This window comes from Notolepis coatsorum, assembly GCF_963971535.1.
Source record: "Notolepis coatsorum genome assembly, chromosome: 5".
Taxonomy (NCBI): domain Eukaryota; kingdom Metazoa; phylum Chordata; class Actinopteri; order Aulopiformes; family Paralepididae; genus Notolepis; species Notolepis coatsorum.
The window spans coordinates 133,008,971-133,028,580 of record NC_140169.1 but is presented as its reverse complement, the minus strand read 5'-3'; the positions used below and the strand labels follow the sequence as shown (position 1 = coordinate 133,028,580).

General features: G+C 43.9%; 1 protein-coding gene across 1 annotated transcript in view; it reads left to right on the top strand.

The window, feature by feature from the left end:
- Positions 1 to 13,881, top strand: part of opn8c (opsin 8, group member c) — a gene marked incomplete at both ends in the record, with an annotated part of 67,444 nt that extends 53,563 nt beyond the window's left edge. Inside the window, 2 exons of the mRNA XM_084314266.1 lie at positions 9,318 to 9,649; positions 13,441 to 13,881. Coding sequence (XP_084170392.1) covers positions 9,318 to 9,649; positions 13,441 to 13,881 — 773 coding nt within the window. The remainder of the gene's footprint in view (positions 1 to 9,317; positions 9,650 to 13,440) is intronic.
- Between the last annotated feature and the right edge of the window lie 5,729 nt (positions 13,882 to 19,610).

The following is a 19,610-nucleotide window of genomic DNA, read 5'->3' as shown; positions in this document are numbered from 1 at the left end:
ATGTAGCAGTACTGACTATCTGTATGTCATGTATGTCATATATGTCCTGATGAATTGAAAATGGGGGACCCTGATGTAAACAAGACGAAAGTCTTTCTCTGGTCTGCATCCCCTTAACAATTGTGTGTATTGAGCTGTACTGTATTGTACCCATTCTGCAATCTGTTAATAAAGTTTTCAATCAATCAATCAATCAACCCTGATTAGCTTGTTTTGTGATGTCTGTAGTTTTATTTTCTGACTTTTGGGGGCACTGTTGTACCAGGAGCCACACGCATAGTCATAGTGACACTGTATGAGTGTTCCAGCAAGAATCTTCATCGCTGACTGATCTAAAAAATGAGAGATTCTGGCTAGGTATCTAGTCCTGTTATTGATCTTTGTAAGTGCTTGGTGAGCCATGCTTTCCCCTCATAAGCTGTTTTCCAGGACGCAGCCAAGATATTTCACAGATGTTTTGTCTGTGAGAACAGTATCTCCTATTCTAATGTTAAAACCTGGCGATTTTCTGAGCCTGACCTTTGACCCGAATAGAATGGACTCAGTCTTCTCCACGTGGAGGGACAGCTTGTTGTAGCCTAGCCAGTCGCTAACCTTCTCTAGTTCTGCATTCAATGTCTGCTCAACCACTTGAGCAGACATGGCTCAGCGCAGTGGCGTAACTCTCTCCAGGTGTGCCGGGGACAGATTTGTGGGCGTGGCGAGTGACGTCGCTGGGGGGGGTTAGGGGGGAGGCCCCCCCCCCCCTCTCTACCTCGATTTTTTTTTAATACCAGGGGTGCAATACCGCATTTTCCCAGGCGGTGGCGCCATTTCTCCATGTAAACGACACACTGAGCTCATACATACAGAATTACATTGCATTCAGAGATCTCCAGGGTTCAAACAACCAAAAAACAATTATCCTCTTCTAAACCAGTAGGAACGCCTTTCATCTCTGATGGCTCCCATTGTGAAATGTATTTACAATACAAGGATGTTACAATACTTCCATTGAATATGACAACAACAACAACAAAAGCTATGGTATGTCATAAATGTATAGATGTAGCAGTACTGTCTATCTGTATGTCATGTGTGTCATATGAAGCCAGACCAGCACTCTCAGGTTCAAAATTTAATGGCAGCCCCCCCTCTCTACCTAGATTTTTTTTTAAATACCAGGGGTGCAATACCGCATTTTTTGTATCTTTTTTGTATCACAAACAGTACTGTATTTGCAAATCTGGTATGTCATAGATGTAGCAGTACTGTCTATCTGTATGTCATGTATGTCCTGATTAATTGAAAATGGGGGACCCTGATACAGTACAGCTCAATACATACAATTGTTAAGGGGATGCAGACCAGAGAAAGACTTTCGTCTTGTTTACATCAGGGTCCCCCATTTTCAATTCATGACTGAGCTGTACTATACTGTACCCATTCTGCAATATGTTAATAAAGTGTTCAATCAATCAATCACTTGGCCCCAGAACCTGGATAAACACTTAGATTCCCAAAAGTAGTGATAGACTGTAGCCTGTAGGTACCCAGGTCTGTTTGACATTTCGAACATATTTAAAGGAGATATTGAACGGCCCATTTTGTTAGTTCTTTTTTCAATACGTTGCTGCAAACTATTATTTTTTTTAAATATTGAACCACACAGACAGCAATCAGAATACTGGCATTTCCATAACGCTTTGCCACCGCGCATTCAGTCCACACTGCAGCTTTCATCTCTACAGTATATTTTCAAAAACATGAGGAACAACTTTGCTTGAATTGTCTTTATTATGAAAACTAAAACAGGACGTTTGCATATTCTCAATGTTGCTGTCGACGTCGTCGCGGTCGCGTCGATGTGGGGACTTGCTTCTTCAAACCGGGTGGACAAAGTTTACAGACAAACGTTAGATTGTTTCCGTCTGAGTCAGTACTGACTTTAACGTTAAACTATTTTAAATCCCCAAGCACCGACGTCAAGAGGTAGAGTCTGACTCTGAGCGAGTGCTGCTCTCGACCTGCTGCTGCGCAGCGCTCAGCTTCTGCTCGCAGATGCAGATTCAGCTGTTGTTGTGATGAGTCTGATGACGTAGCAGGGGGTGACAGGCGCGTTGCCAGATCGGTTGGTTTTCCACATAATTTTAAAGCCTGTTTACGGTGTATTTTAACTGGGTTTTCGGCTGAAATACATATGAAATCTGGCACATCTTTGAACGCCGTTATAACAGAGTGCTGAGAATGAACGCACTTTTGAACTCCTAAGTGCTCCTAACTACTAAGTGCAAGCCCAGATAAGTACTCGCTATTTGCATATCAATAGCGCCGGTCGTATTTAACACACCTGACGACCGGCGCTATTGATATGCAAATAGCGAGTGTACTCCCAGTTGATTTCAGGAACGCACCACACACACACACACACACTGCTGGTGTCGTCACTGCTGCTGGTTTAGCTCTAGATACCCCCAGTTACCTCCGTGTTCCCTTGCCCGTCGTGCCTCCTGTCATCTCTCCCGTGCCTTGCTGTTTTTGTATGTGTTGTAAGTAGTTTAAGTATTCCGTTTTCGTTCTTCTTGTTTTCTCGTGTCTCAGTTCGTCGTGTATTAGCGCCAGCTCGGCTGAGCCATTTATGTTCCGTTTTGTAACGCGTCGTCTTCCAGTAAAGTCTCTATGTATACACGTTACCCTGCCGTCTCTGCCTCCTCCATTCCTGTCCGCAACTGAGCTCTCATCGCCTTTCCTCACTACCCCACCAGTCGTAACACCCAAAGGTCCGCTGTCTGGTTCTGGGAATGGAGAGCTGACCGGTGTCTGAGGTTCGCATTCACATATTTTGTAGTACAAGAGAGTATGCATACAGTATGTCTGGAAAATAACCGGTCCCCACCTTTGCAATGTCACCGTAACTTGAGTGAGTGTCCAGATAACAGGAAAAAGGAGACCACAGCTGGTGCATTTTCATATTGTGGTTTGATCAAATAGGAAACTATGTCAAACTACAATATTATCTGGAGGCTGACAGACGAATGTCTTTTACCACCGTCTCTCCTCTCTTGAGTGAAACCCCTGTGACCAACCCCTCCCCCCCTTGTTGTACAGGAGATTCTGCGCTGACAACCAAGCTGACGGGTGACCATTGTGATGCTAAAGTTGGGAAATGGTCTAAAATGTGCCAGTTCAAGATAAACAAGTTTTAAGTTAACATCTGCATAGCAATGTGGTTTGGTTAATGTGTAAGTGAGAAGTACAGTAGTGAGAAGTAGCCTACACTATGCACTTAGTTTTCACTTTCAATTGAGTGGTATTTCTTGCAATGTCACTTCACTTTGTGTTTACCTACTGTATATGTTATACTGTTGTATTGCATTGCAGATGTTATAAAAAAAATGTATGAAGTAGTTTGAACTACTTTTTGGAGGGTACATTCATTGATCCGGTTAAATTCCTCTATATTTCTCTTGGGAGTAGCTTTCCTGTAGTTCAACTTTCTTCAGTGTGAAGTAATTGGGTGACAAAACATTTTAAAGGCAAACGTTGAAAGTAAATAAAACGTTACAACTGAAGACTGAATAAACTCTGTCCTGGCTCCTCCACTGGTCCATGAGAGCAGGTTAATAAACTCTGTCCTGGCTCCTCCAGTGGTCCATGAGAGCAGGTTAATAAACTCTGTCCTGGCTCCTCCAGTGGTCCATGAGAGCAGGTTAATAAACTCTGTCCTGCCTCCTCCACTGGTCCATGAGAGCAGGTTAATAAACTCTGTCCTGGCTCCTCCAGTGGTCCATGAGAGCAGGTTAATAAACTCTGTAGTGTCCTGGCTCCTCCACTGGTCCATGAGAGCAGAGTTAATATACTCTGTCCTGGCTCCTCCAGTGGTCCATGAGAGCAGGTTGATATACTCTGTCCTGGCTCCTCCAGTGGTCCATGAGAGCAGGTTAATATACTCTGTCCTGGCTCCTCCAGTGGTCCATGAGAGCAGGTTAATATACTCTGTCCTGGCTCCTCCAGTGGTCCATGAGAGCAGGTTAATGCATTTGTATTCACTAAAAACATGCAGGTGCAGCAGCAGAGAACAGCCTAACCAGTTTAGTGCCACTGCACAGTAAGGTGCGTTTGATTTGTAATGTGGCCAAATCAGGCAAGCAGGCCTTTGGGGATTGTCTCTCTATGGCCATTCCAGCCCTGATACAACCTGATGAGTATAAGTCGGGTACCAGCAGAAACCCAGACCTCCGCTCTACATCCTCTGGCCACCTCAGACCCACTCCTATCCGAGCTCTGGGAGGGTCATCAAAGAGAAGCCGCCTATTCTCGGTCCTCGCTCCATAATGGTGGAACGAACTTCCCACCACAGTTAGGACAGCCGAAACCCGATCTTTCGCCGTCGACTAAAAACACACTTTTTCAATCAATATCTGAAATTAAATTATATGTATATGATGTAATTATACTATCATGCACTCTTCCTATCAATCTAGGTCGTCCTCGGACGGGCCCTCCATCGGTGCTTCCAGTCATCCCGATCCTCCATGCATCTGGCTAGCTCGCCGGTGCTTTCTGTTCCCGCATCTCTCCTGAGTACGTCCACGTAGGTTAATGTGGGACGTCCTCGTGATCGATGCCCGTGTGTTGGTTCCCACAGCACAAGTTTGCTGGTTGCCATCTCATGGTGTCTCTGGCAGTGACCTGCCAGCCTCATTCTCCTGACTGCCACTTTATCGCTCACCTTTAGCACCCCCCCATACAAGATTGCATTAGTGACATGCTCATCCCTGTTGATGTTGAGCACCACGCGCATCATTCTGGTGTAGCACCCATCCAAGGACTTCTGCAGGGTGGGCTTCAAGGTCCAGCATTCACTGCCATACAAAAGGACAGACTCAACTGTTGCATGAAAGAAGTTGAGCTTGATTTGACGGGGGAGGTTGGATTTCCACACACTGGTCATGCCGTTCAGAGCCCTCCACGCAAGCGCCTTCCTCACTTTAAGGTCTTGCTCGGACGAGTTGACCCGCGAGCCCAGGTACTTGAAATCACTGACTTCCTTTAGAGCAGAGCCTCCTGTTGTCCTTAGAGGTGGATGATCCGGGAGGATGTTATACATTATGACCTCGGTTTTCTTGGCATTTAGCCTAAGGCCAACCTTGGCGCACTCCGTCTCCACTCTGCACAGGAGTTCCTGTGCCTGCTCCACCTGGTCAGAGAGCAGGCTGATGTCGTCCGCGTAGTCAAGGTCTGTTAGGACTATGGCGGGGTGTCGTCTCGATCTCCTTGGGGTTATTGTGAGACCAAGTTCCTGCTCCCGTCCATTGATGGCCTTTCTGAGTGCATAGTCGAGGACTATGACGAAAAGGAAGGGGGCAAGGGTGTCCCCTTGCATCACTCCGGCCAGGATGTCAAATTCTTCACTGTTGCCATCTGGGGTTACCACCTTGGCCCTTGTACCCGTGTGCATGGTTGGGAGGGACTCCGTAGGCCTTGAGTATCCTCATCATCACGGCTCTGTGTATCGAGTCAAAAGCCTTTTTGAAGTCGATAAAGCACAGTACCGCTGTCAGGTTGTTCTTCTTCACCTCCTCGATGATTCTTCTCAAGGCCAAGATCTGGGCCACAGTGGTCCTCTTCCTACTATACTAATATGTCCTTCCTTACTACTATGCACTCATCACTGCAGCACCCAAGTTTCAGCACTGTTTGATGAACATTGTTACTCAGTTGTAAGAGTTGTACCCTTCCTGCTGACTTATCGTACAGAACTTGTAAGTCGCTTTGGATAATAAAAGCGTCAGCCAAATGACAATGTAAATGTAGATCACAACTACAGTATGGGTCGATTTTGTCTGTTGTATCCAGGGCATTATTATGTTTTAAATGTTCTATTTTGACAGTTGTATAGAGATTTGTCTCCAATATTACATATTTACTGTGAAGACATCTGTACTGTGGTAGTGAAATGTTAACCTTATTTTTTTTTTTTTTTTTGGTCTTTTTCCCCCTCCATTTTTCCTCCGATTTTCTCCCATCCCAATGTTAGTCGTATGCCAATTCCCAGTCCCTTCCTGATCGCTGCGCACTTACCCCCCACAGTCAGATCATCTGGGAGAGTGGAGGCTACCACGTGCTTCCTCCGACACAAGTCCAGCCAATCACCGCTTCTTTTCACCTGGCAGCGCGGATTCTCATTGAGAGGGCGTAGCGTGTGGGAGGACCACACTATCCCCCTCACGTCCAATCCGCGCTTAGCAGGCGCCCCGACCGAACTGTAAGAGTCGCTGTTTACAACGACCCGGACCCACCCCGCCAGCTTCTCCCACCCTCTGATACAGCCAATTGTATCAGTGCAGACGGCCAGCCAAGCTGGTGACAACCCCGGAGCTGTGAGCTGGATTCGAACAGGCGAATCGAGCTCACAGCTCCGGGGCTGGTGACGAACGCAATCTCCGCTCGGCCACCTAACCGCCCCGAAATGTTAACCTTCTATAGTGTGTGGTAGTGAAAGGTTAAACTTCCATAGTGTGGTAGTAAAAGGTTAACCTTCTATAGTGTGGTAGTGAAAGGTTAACCTTCTATGGTGTGGTAGTGAAAGGGTTAAAGAAGGAAAAGTCAAACAGGTGTCGTCATTTAGCATCATCATCATCGGCCAGTCCTATTGGTGTACAATTACCCCTTCCCTTTAATATAATCTACTGGCTGTTCCATGGTCTTTTTTTTGTTGTGCTTTTTCCCCCTCCTTTTTCCTCCGTTTTTCTCCCATCCCAATGTTAGTCGTTATGCCAATTCCCAATCCCCTTCCTGGTCGCTGCGCACTTACCCTCCACAGTCGGTCTGGGAGAGTGGAGGCTATCAATGTGCTTCCTCCGACACACGTGTAGCCAATCAACCGCTTCTTTTCACCTGGCAGCGCGGACTCTCACTGAGAGGGTGTAACGTGTGGAAGGATCACACTACCCCCCTTAGATCCTATCCTCGCTGAGCAAGCGCCCCGACCGAACTGTAGGAGTCGCTGTTTACAACGACCAGGACCCACCCACCAGCTTTCCCACCCCTAACACTGCCAATTGTGTTAGTATGAACGACCAGCCAAGCTGATAGCAATGCGGCGAGCTGGGCTCGAACCCAGCGTCTCCTGCATTGGTGGCGAGCGTCTTGCCCACTACACCACATAGCCGTCTGTTCCATGGTCTTTTAAGTTTACCTATATGTTAAACTTGAGGTCCAAGTTTTTGGGTGAAAAAATTATTATGCATTCTAGCAGCATTTATACCCCATCTGTTTCAGTCCTGTTCTCAATGGGCTGTTTCTCTGTACTTTTAAATTAAAATGAGCTACTCCCGCTCCCCAATGCCCCACACCAGAAAATGTGCGTGAACAATCTAACAAAATTCAGATCAAACGGTCAAACTAGACATTGCAGATCAAATATGACTCAAGATCCTGTCATTTCATATACGTACTGTACCACTTAAAATGTTGTCGGAAGCATATTTTAGGTTCAACTTTAGGTAGAAAATAAGTTTACGAGCAAGCTGGGCATTGTATACACAAGTTTTTCCAAGATCTCTTCACACACACACACACACACACACACATACAGTCAAGGACTACCCATACTGTATGCACATATTGTGATTAACTACGTGTGTGTGTGTGTGTGTGTGTGTGTGCGCTTGTGTGGACCACGTGTGCGTGGGTTGTTTCCTTCTAACGGTATGGATGGGTTTAGTGGCTGTCCAAGCAGTAAGCTCTCTTTGAAGTACAGAGCTCAGGCTCTGTGCTGTTCTAGTAAAGCCCCCAGACCCCCTGCTGGCAAGACCCCCCCCCCCCCCCCCCCCCCCAAAAAAAACCTCCCTAACCTCACCAACTATACCTGTCCCAATTACAGACACACACGCGCACACACACACACATAACGGCCATTGCCAGGTGGAAAAACCCAATCTTTTAGTTCAATCACAGATTCACACCTGAATCCCTTCTCTCTCTCGTGTGTTATTATAATCATTTCCAGGAGCCAGATGAGTATGTGATTGGGAACTTTGTGCAGAGAGTGTATTCACGGTGGGTCCTACCTGGTCCTCGCCAGGTCATGAATAAGCGAACAGACACACCGCTGACCGGAGCCATTACCCATTAGCCACTTTTAATCTGCTCGTGAAATAAAAGAATCTTCAACATGCCCCCAAAAAGATCCATCTCAGCTTTTCATGTAAAACCAGCGGAAATAATGTCATTCTGAACACCTGCCCCCCCCCCCCCCCCCTCTTTCTCTCTCCCTAAATATCTATCCAATCAGTGTGCGTTGAAAAAGCTCCATTCAGGTTGGGGCCCCTTATAAAAAGTTTCATCTTATTACATTCGCCGAACTTCTCATTTCATTATCCATGTAATGGATACTGTAATTTGTTTTTTTACAGTGTACTCCACACAGTGCACCAGAAGCCTCTACTCCACACAGTGCACTAGACGCCTACTCCACACAGTGCACTAGACGCCTCTACTCCACACAGTGCACTAGAAGCCTCTACTCCACACAGTGCACTAGACGCCTACTCCACACAGTGCACTAGAAGCCTACTCCACACAGTGCACTAGAAGCCTCTACTCCACACAGTGCACTAGAAGCCTACTCCACACAGTGCACTAGAAGCCTCTACTCCACACAGTGCACTAGAAGCCTACTCCACACAGTGCACTAGAAGCCTACTCCACACAGTGCACTAGACGCCTACTCCACACAGTGCACTAGAAGCCTCTACTCCACACAGTGCACTAGAAGCCTCTACTCCACACAGTGCACTAGAAGCCTACTCCAGACAGTGCACTAGAAGCCTCTACTCCACACAGTGCACTAGACGCCTACTCCACACAGTGCACTAGACGCCTACTCCACACAGTGCACTAGAAGCCTCTACTCCACACAGTGCACTAGAAGCCTCTACTCCACACAGTGCACTAGAAGCCTACTCCAGACAGTGCACTAGAAGCCTCTACTCCACACAGTGCACTAGAAGCCTACTCCACACAGTGCACTAGACGCCTACTCCACACAGTGCACTAGAAGCCTCTACTCCACACAGTGCACCAGAAGCCTACTCCACACCAGAAGCACAGCAGTTTACTTAGCTTTTTACAGTGGCCCCATTACTTAAACATTAGTTGTGTGGCTAAGAGGGAGCTGGGTATTCAGTATGAATCACTGCATGGATTTAGCAGAGAAAGGAGCCCTACCCATCAACCCATCAGGAAGTAGGGCTATATGTCCAAAATTCTGAATATACCCTTTTAAATCTCTTAAGTGAACCACTGGCAACACTGTTGTTTTTTCCTTGCAGCAGTGTGGCTGGAAGGTGCTAACATCCGGCTGGTGTGCTTTGCCACGTGGCTCATCCCTACGGTGTGGTCCTGCTTCCCCCTGTTTGGCTGGGGCCAGTATGTCCCTGAGCCCTATGGCTTGTCCTGCACCATCGCCTGGAGTGGCTTTCACACCTCGGTGAAGGACGCCGTCTTTGTCATATGCTCCTTCGCTTGCTTCACGCTGGTCCCCATCGTCCTCATCGTGGTGTCCCAGTGTCGGATCCTCTACAAGGTCTACCGCTTCTCGTACTCTCTGTCGGGCCAGGGCATCAGGAACAACCTGCGCCACGCTGAGAAGCGCCTCTCCATGGTGAGTAGGAGGAAAAGTCAACAAATAAAAACACACATAAAAAAAAAATGAAGGTTATGGTATTTCTCCACTTTGAGCATTTCCAGGGTTAGCTTAGTTAACGTTAGTTAAGGTTTTTACCGGGCATACAGGAACGGCGAGGATGCAAAGCATGTTAGACGCATTGGACCTGTTGCTTTCACTGCACATAGAAAATGCGCAACTTACAAGAGGAGTCACAGGCTGTCAAACGCAGGGCTGAATAGCTAGAGCTAGGGCCGCGCTGTGTCTATTGTGTCTATTATGAAATGACAATTGCGCATCATTGAAGGTCTGTGCTGGTCTGTGTCTATTATGAAATGACAATTGCCGATGTAATTCAGGCAGTACCCTTAAAAGTACAGAGTTCGGTACCCAACCCTAGTATTGCTGGGATGTGAGGTGAATGAAAGAAGAGAAACCACCTTACGGTCTTCTACTATCATGCACTCTTCCTGCTATACTGATATGTGTCTACTATGCACTCGACACTGCAGCACCCAAGTTTCAACACTGTTTGATAGTTGTACCCTTCCTGCTGACTTGTCGTATAGAACCTGTAAGTGTCTTTGGATAAAAGCGTCGGCTAAATTACTAAATGTGAGGTCTCCCCCGCTGAGGCTAGGGTTAGTTAGTATGTATGTATATACTAACCCTCTAACCTTTTTCCTATTATGTATTACTACGCTACTATTCTTATACTACTACCTATCTTGCTAACATGTCTATACTACTATGCACTCTTGAGTGTAACACTTACTGAAGCTTGTTACTATTGACGAAGAATGCCACTGACCCTTAGCTGCCAGAGATGTACCCCTCCTGGTGACATGTTGTTCACAAACTGTAAGTTGCTTTAGATAAAAGCGTCCGCTAAATGACTAAATTGTAATTCTAATTGTAGGCGAACATCACGATTAGTTGCAGTGTTGCAGGTTGGCCAATAAGTGACAACCACATTCCTGTGGGCAAAGAGCCATGTCTCAAGTTTAGAGATTGGTGCTAGAAGATTCAAGATTCAAGAGGTTTATTCATCACATACTGTACATACACAAGACATATAGTGAAATGAAGGTGGCCATGCCCGCTTCGATTTGTGCAAAAAAATACAAATATTAATTAGTGCTGTCAATCGATTAAAATATTTAATCTGATTAATGGCATGATTGTCCATAGTTAACTCGCGATTAATCGCAAATCGTATTTTTTTTTCTTTTTCTAAATCTACCTTAAACTGATATTTTTCAAGTTTTAATAAAAAAACATTAATACAAATGCTTGCTTTATGCAGCCATTTAACACAAAAGAATGACCCTCATGCATTGCAAATTTGCATCAAATTCAAAACAGAGTGATGCACAAAATAACTTAAAACAATGAATAAAGTGTGCATGAAATAATAGGGGAAAGAAAACGTTAGGAACTTGTTACATTCACCCACACAAGGGCTGATGACTCATACCCCCCCCCTCTCTCTCTCTCACACACACACACACACACTCTCTCAGCTCTCTTTCTCTCTTGCCCCTTCCTCATCTCTCTCACCCCCCCTCTCTCTCTATCTCTCTCTCTCACACACACACACACACACACACACACACACACTTTGAGTCAGAAACAAACATAGTATCAATGGGTCTCATTCCCGAACGAAGTTACGACAAAAAATTTCGTCTTAGCCACTTAGCCAGATTTCGGCCCATTTAAGACATATTAGGGCTGGGAGTGGGAGTCCCCAAATTTTCCTGAGATCAGATTTGATCGTGGCTGAGAGCAGATTTAAGAGTGCTGAGGAGCACTCTTAAATCTGCTCTCAGCCACGATCAAATCTCATGATTGATTGACTAATTTAAAATTTCATTATAACTTGACAGACTGTGTTCTCATAGTGATTCCTTCACGTCAACGCTACAGGCCTCCTTGGAATTAATTACTTAATCATAATTAAAATAAATATGACAATATTTGTACGATAAGAAATTACGCATTTGATGTCGGAAAAATAAATAATATGGATTCATTTGATCACAGGGCAGCTGCTTAACCATATCTGAAACAGCTATTTTGGACAAATGTATAATTGCTTTAATTACTCAGATATTCAAACACAATTATGCAATTATTGTGAAATGATTGAAAATAATAATTATTTAATGCCTTCTGTGGAATTTGTATTTCTTATTTGTTACACATCTGTTTTAATGATTAATTATATACATTTGAAAGAATGCAGGTCAACATGCAATGTATCCCATTGATTGGTATACAATGGGACATACCTTTGTTTGATTGATTGATTGAAAACTTTATTAACAGATTGCAGAATGGGTACAGTACAGTTCAATTACATAAGGGGGTGCAGACCAGAGAAAGAATTTCGTCTTGTTTACATCAGGGTCCCCCATTTTCAATTCATCATAACATATATGACACACACGACACAGATAGACAGTACTGCTACATCTATACATTTATGACATACCAGATTTGCAAATACAGTAATGTTTGTGATACAAAAAGAGTCCAGAAAAGAGAGTACATTTGACGTAGAAACTGTTGGAGGAGGTTGGGTAGGAGGGGTGGGTGGGGGATAGACTTACACTGTACAAGCAAAACTGTACATTGGAATATTGACAAAACCATACTTGGTCATTTACTGTACATTGGAGGGGGTTGATATAGCTATAAACCTGCATTCCTTCGAATATATCATTAATCAATTAAACTTATATTGAAATACACTATATAGCCTATACACCAACACTGAAATGACAGTGGATAAATAAATAAGAACTAAAGCTAATCGGTGGAAATAGACTGCATTAATATTCCATAACAAGTCTTGTGTGCGCCTACGAATGAACAGTAGCCTATAGGCTTAATTATGGAATAATAAGCCATACTGCGTTCATTCATTACGCTTGCCGTAGCCTATATATATTTCATTCATTAATTCATATACAGTACTGTGTGTGTGTGTGTGTGTGTGTGTGTGCGCGCGCGCACGCTGCGGCAGGTGTACCGCGAGCTGTATATGATGCCAATACATTAATCTAATCTAGTTTTGATGGCGCGCAAGCGTGATTACGAAACCTAGCCGCATTTCTCGGAGACGCTCTCTGATTGGCACTGACTGACGCTAGGTTTCGTAATCACGCGGCTCGCAAGACTCTCAAAGCACTTCCGCCATTCCATTTGCACACAGCTGCGTCACTAGTTGCCTTATAAGGAGCTCTGGAGGCGTTGTTTTGTATGCAAATGACCTGAACGGGAACGCGCTTTCGAGTTTAAGACAGAATGCCATTCTCCAAGCAGATATCAGATCATATAATTTGTGCGACCTTTTCAGTCACTTAAGACATCTTACCAGCACGTTCAGGACTCAGAGTGAACTTGTCATTGATTATGTCTCAGTGGTTCCAAGATAAGTCTTCCAGAATATATCTTTTTCGGGAATGAGACCCAATGAGAGTATCAATAATACACCTGAGTGAAGTCTAGTAAAAAAAAAAATATATATATATATAGATTTTTTTTCTAAAACGTTATCGTGCATTAAAAAAAATAGTGGCGTTAACAGAATTGGGCGTTAATGCGTTAATGGCGCGTTAACTTTGACAGCCTTAATAATAATAGAATTAAATGGAATAGATAATAAAATAGACATGATAAAACTACTAAGAAGATTTATACGTGAGACCTGGTTCAGTTTTTGGTTGCTGATTATGTTTACAACCAATTGTAATCTGTACAGTAATTATTCCTTCTTCCAGATGTTCTTCTGCATTAGCCTGGGCTTCGTGATGGCCTGGGCCCCCTACACTGTGGTGTCCCTCCTCTTCGTCTTCCACAAAGACAACTGGAACATGAGCCCGGCAGGCTTTGTGTTCCCCGCTCTCTTCGCCAAGAGCTCCCACATTTACAACCCCTTCATCTACTTCTACTTCAACAAGGCTTTCCAGAAGGAGCTGTGCTCCCTGTTTCACTCCCTCTGCCCCGGGCTGGTAGGGCATCGCGTCGGGGTCCGCTCCGCCACCGTCCCCCAGGAGGCTCACCCCATCCAGATCCAGCTCCAGGAACAAGGCTATGGCCCCGGGGGGAACTCCTGCTTCTCGCAAGGCAAGAGCAAGAGCAAGCACACGGGAAGCAACCACTGCTGGGGTTCCAAACTCAGGGTGACCCCCTCCCGCGTGGACAACAAGCATGTCAAATAGTTCCTGCCAGTTTCTACATGAGCACTGGAATCTACCAGGTCTATGATCTACCTCTGATACATCTTCTGCCTTTATTTTAGAGACATGCTCTAAGCCAGTGGTTCCCAAATTGGGCAGAATTCTGCAGCACAAAGCAGGTTCATTGACATTATGCATTAAAAACATTTCCCCCAGGGTGGCTGGGTAGTGCAGTGGACTAAGCACTTGCCTATCACCGCAGAGACTCTGGGATCAAATACAGCTGTCAGCGGTACCTCTGGCTTGGTCAGTCGTCCCTACTAACACAATTGGCAGTGTTAGCGGGTGGGAAGTGTCACGTTTTAAACTCGAATACGTGAAAGTTGTAATAAGATATTTAAAGATAAAAGAGATGAAACACTTTGGACGGTATTTATTAACAAGCAAAGTAATATAAAAAGTGAATAAGCAAAGTATTATAAAAAGTGAATATAGCAAGGTACAATTGAAATCTAGTTGGTACAACCGGCCGGTCGTGTATAAAAGAAAATGCAGTCAAGTCATTGTCCCGTCAGTCTCGTCCGTTCAGTTCAGTCCAGTCAGTGCAGCAGTGTCCAGTCGAAGTCAAAGCAGAGAAGTGAAGTCCAGTTCCTTCCCTGTCAGGGTGTTTTATTAGCGGCTCCTTAGTCCAATGTGTATGTGTCTTTGTCCTGAGTGCACGTTGTGTGTCTGTGTGTATTGGTCAGCCTGTATGTCCGCCGTGCATGAGTGCGTGGTACACACATTTACGTGCTCATATGTGCGTGTGTGTCTCTATCGATAACGATCTGTGATTAATGGAGACTGTGGTATTTGACCAGTAACTGACCAGGGTTTTATAATCCCTTGGCTAGTCGTATATTAGTGACTTGTGGCATTTTGTGACAATGAGTTGAATTATTTGATCTGGGCTAATCTGGTGAGATCCCTCACCAAAGGTTCTAATGGACTTAAGTGGATACACTGATTGTGGGGCAATGCGCGCAATGACCAGGAAGGGATTTGGCATAACTACTTGTTACGACCAAGCCTATGTGACTTGCCCTAAGGCCTCAATTGTCACAGGAATATGGCTAGTTTTTACCCGGTAGGCCTTGGTTGTAGCGTGGTGGATAACAAGGAATCGGACAAGTTTTACCAAAAATAACAATATGTATTTGAGCAACTATCTAAATGACAAAAAATAATGGAGAGCTGGGTGCTCCAGCTTCCATGGTTCAGGATATAAGTAACAAAAAAAAGCACATGGACAAAAATATAACAGAGCAAAATGGTGAGTACAAGGTGAGAGCTGGTAAGCGACTCTGGAGACAACTGCAGACTGCACTCTGGTCTGCTTAGGTAGGGCATGGAGCCTGATCACCAGTACCACCTGTGTTCAATTAGGAGAGAAGCCATTTTAGGCCATGTCCTCACGTACATGGATCTTTTGCCAAACGGATATTCTCAGGCTCCGTTTAAAATAAAATCCCCGTCCACACCACAGTGTTTAAAAAAAAATCCCCATCCAGACACAAACACATAAACGCATATGAATTGCTCCAACAAGCATGCGGGCCAGCAGGTGGCGATAAGCAATATCCCTAATACCATGGTGGTACGAGCGGTCAGGACGACAGAGAAATGATTGGTTCACCCAGCCCACTTCACCACTCCTAGCATTTCCATTGGCTATATTGACATACATACAGTAGATAATAAATAGATAGATATAGCGGTGGATTAGATGCAGTCCAGAGGAAACAACCAATCTAGATATGTCACGATTTAATGCTTTACTTCTGCGCACTGGGCGACGGAGAGATACAATGTCAATGTATTCAACGGATTCTGAAACTAAATATGGCGAGTCCTTATCACAAACTATATATATACTAATTACAACAAGACATTCATTAATTGCATTGTACTGTTCACGTGCCGTCGCATATAGTTTGAATGACATTTCAGCACCACCAGGCGCTGTCCATCTTATTGCCTCTGTGCGCTTCAAGGCTACGGGCGCCTATTGTATTGCTATGGATGGAACAACAGTCTGAGCATGCGTAGTGAGCTGTGGCGTCATCGTTTATCTAGACTATGCGTTTACAGTGGTTGCACGGATCCACTGAACGGATATTTTGGAAAATCTTCACTTTAAAATGCGTTTAAGAAAGTCTCCGTTTATGTCTCTGAAAACACCCTTTACGTGTGGATGAGAGGCCCAATCGTGGAATAAAATGTGCGTTTGGCAAAAGATCCATATACGTGAGGACATGGCCTTAATTACAAGGAAGACAGCAGAAAGAAACAGTGTGTCAATCACAAACCACCAATTAGTGACACCACACTTAAACCACAGTGTGAATATACACCACAGACAGTAAGTATTCCCTCCACCATGTGAAAGTACACATAACACGACTAAACGGGTGAAAAATACAGAAAGCCCAAAAATAAATAGAATAAAAAATTCAAAAACATTTCCCTCAGCGCATCTTTACACCATTCCTAGTCGACGTGGAGAGACGCAACATATGTGTTCAGTTTATAGCTGTCAAATATTGATATTTGTGAACTCTTAATTGTTAATTGTATTCTGCTTTGTCTTGTGTCAAGACAGAGAATCTCCCCATTGTCAATCAACTTGTACGTGTTTTAATTGATTTGTTATACTTACCTTTGTCTCACATTGTTGTCTTATTGTTATGATTTTATATGCAGTCTGATTTTATATCTCTTTTTTATTTCTGTATGTAGTGACCGTAAAGGAGGGAAACATCAGTTGCCTTTTGAGTCTAAGGTTTGAAATTAAATGAAAGACAACTATGGTTGATATTTCGCTTTACAGTAATCAAATATCAAAATATTTATTAATTAAAAGCCTTACTAGTTTCCCCTTGTTGCAGAGAAAGTACATTTGTGAAAGGTCTATTTGTGTCCTTTCCAAGAAAAAGTTATTATAGATTGTATAGATTAAATTGTAATTCCTAAAAAGCTCTCCGGTTGATATGATTATATTGAAGTTATTTTGTCATTGAATAATTAATAATAAAGAGCTTCTATGATGAAACAATTTGGTATCTGTATTCATTGTGTTTATGCCCAAGTGCTACATTGTGCTTGATTAGGCTCAACAGGTCTGCATGCTGATCCATTCAACAGGAAGCGATTTGCGACTGATCTCAAAATTAGATTAGATTCAAATGTATTGTTATTATACAGCACAAGTACAATACACCATCCAACCAGAGTGGATAAATAAATGCTCCATAATATAATATTATATATACGTTTGATGTTTATTTATTTTTACTGTTTGCATACAAGGTGGTCCACATAAACAAGGTTTTGGAACCACTGATCTAGACGATCTCTAAATATGCGTACGGCCTGGGCGGCCAGAGCATCTAACTGTTCTAACAGCAATATATAATCCATTTCAGAAGCAGAACGCACGCAATAAGTTATAATAATAATAATCATTGAAAAGTTCTGGTTTTTTTAAGTCGTATTTGGGGGCAATTTAATTAAAAATGTTCTCATCTGGGTAAGAGTTTCTTACCTGGGTAAGAGTGCTCTCGATCAGTCTTAGAATTTGGTCTTGCCTAAGAGAAAAGCAAACATAAGAAAACGGCTGAATCCCAGGTAAGAACAGAATATTTTATCTTGAAACGGGCCCCCCTGTACCTTACCTTGCAAATATACAGTACTGTTAAACAGAGATCCTAACAGTAAATATATACATACGAGGGGGAGGGAACTGTACATTAGGAGGGGGTGGCCGGGACGGGGGTTTGGACATTTACGGGGGCCAGTTTCGAATTGCAGCCTCCCGTAGGTGCTCTTTGAGAGCGGTTTTGAAGGTGGGTAGGGATTCACATTTTTTTACGGCTGTGGGTAGGGCGTTCCACATTGATGTGGAATAATTGCGAAACGTGTTTAGTCCCTTGTTTGAGCCGAATCTGGGTTTCACAGGATTTGTGGAACTCCCTCTGGTGTTGTAGTCATGGTATTCACTGACCTTTGGGAAGTACCTCGACATGTACATGGGTACCTTAGTGGTGTAGTGTTTTTGCTTTAGGGACTTGATAGCACCCTCTTGTGGCATGTCTCGTCTTGTATGTGTTTTGTGTGGACCCCAGGAAGACTAGTTGTTGTCATGCAACAGCTAATGGGGATCCTAATAAACTCAATAAACTCAATAGTGTGTCTTATAGACCAGACCCATTGCAAGTTGATGTACTCTGTCCGTCGTCTACTCTAAGCCATCCTATGTTGTCAAAGTGGGCAGGGGTGAGGTGTGTTTTAGGAGTAAGGTCAAGCAAGCTATAATAACCCCCATCTACAAAGCAGGTCAATCCTCTGAGGTAGCTAACTATAGGCCAATTAGCATTTTACCTGTTATTTCCAAAATAGCAGAGAAACACATAGCAGAACAACTAACAAGTCACCTTAGCACCAGCTCTGTTGGACTGCACCCCATGCAGTTTGGTCTTAGGGCAAAACACTCAACAGAGACTGCAATCTGCTTCCTCCTGGAGAGTATTAAATCTAAGCTTGATAAGGGGGGAGTTGTTGCAGCCGCATTTTTAGATCTAAAGAAAGCCTTCGACACTGTGGATCATGGTGTCCTGCTCACCAAGCTTTCTCGGTACAACTTCTCCCCTAATACCATCACATACATGAAGTCTTATCTTGAAGGTAGAACTCAGAGAGTAAGGGCAAATGGTGAGCTATCCTCTGCCCTTAGCTGTGGTTTTGGTGTCCCCCAAGGATCTATATTGGGACCGCTGTTGTTTAGTTTATACATTAACACTTTCAGCGCCACGCCTGGTTTTCCGTTTTACCGCTTGAATGCCACCATCGGCGCCAATGTTAACGTTAATATCGCCTAATCTATGTTTTAAATTATGGCTATGTGTCTAATCTGCCCATCGCATTATCAAAGACTATTTTCCAGTCAGTGCTGTGAAGGCAGATTGTTTTTTTATCACGTCGTTGCCGTTTCAGAGCAGTTAGAAAAGCCCCCGTTTTGATATAAAAAACAGCTCATTCTGGAGCATTCTATGAAAATCGTCTTTTAGTGGAATATTCCACAACGTTGATATTCGTCAGCCTTTTTATGAATCGTTTTCAAATAAACGCTAGATGATCAATATTATACGTGCACGCACGCACATTACGGCCGCGCACTGATAATCGCTCTGTTGATTTCCTCACGGATTTTACAGTGAAACCGAAAGAAGACATTTCACAAAACAGCTTATAACTTCATCAAATTTACTCTGATTATCCTACCACTGATAACATAGAGTCCTTACCTGACATCAGATGGTATCCAACTGGTATATTCCAATTCCTGATCACCATTCGAAAAAATCGATACGTGTATGGATCCAACGCGATACAGTAGAACTCCATGATCCGCGGGGATCTGAGGCTCCAGAATGAACTCTAGTAACCCCGGCTCGATCAGTGAACTGGAAAATGTGGAGTACCGGATTTTTTTCCCCATTCATTTTCATTGAGTCCATTCCAAAATCACTTATGTCATCTGGGAGACGACAGGGGGCGCTTTTTTCCACAGTGATCGCCGGCGCCCCTCGGCTATACTCGGGTAGGCTCGGGTGATGCAATAATTTTTCAGATCGCAAAAAAATTATAATAATAATAATTCCGAGAAATCTCGTGCGTGGCATGCAACCACCTATAAAAAAACCAGAGAAATCTCGTGAGTGGCACTGAATGCA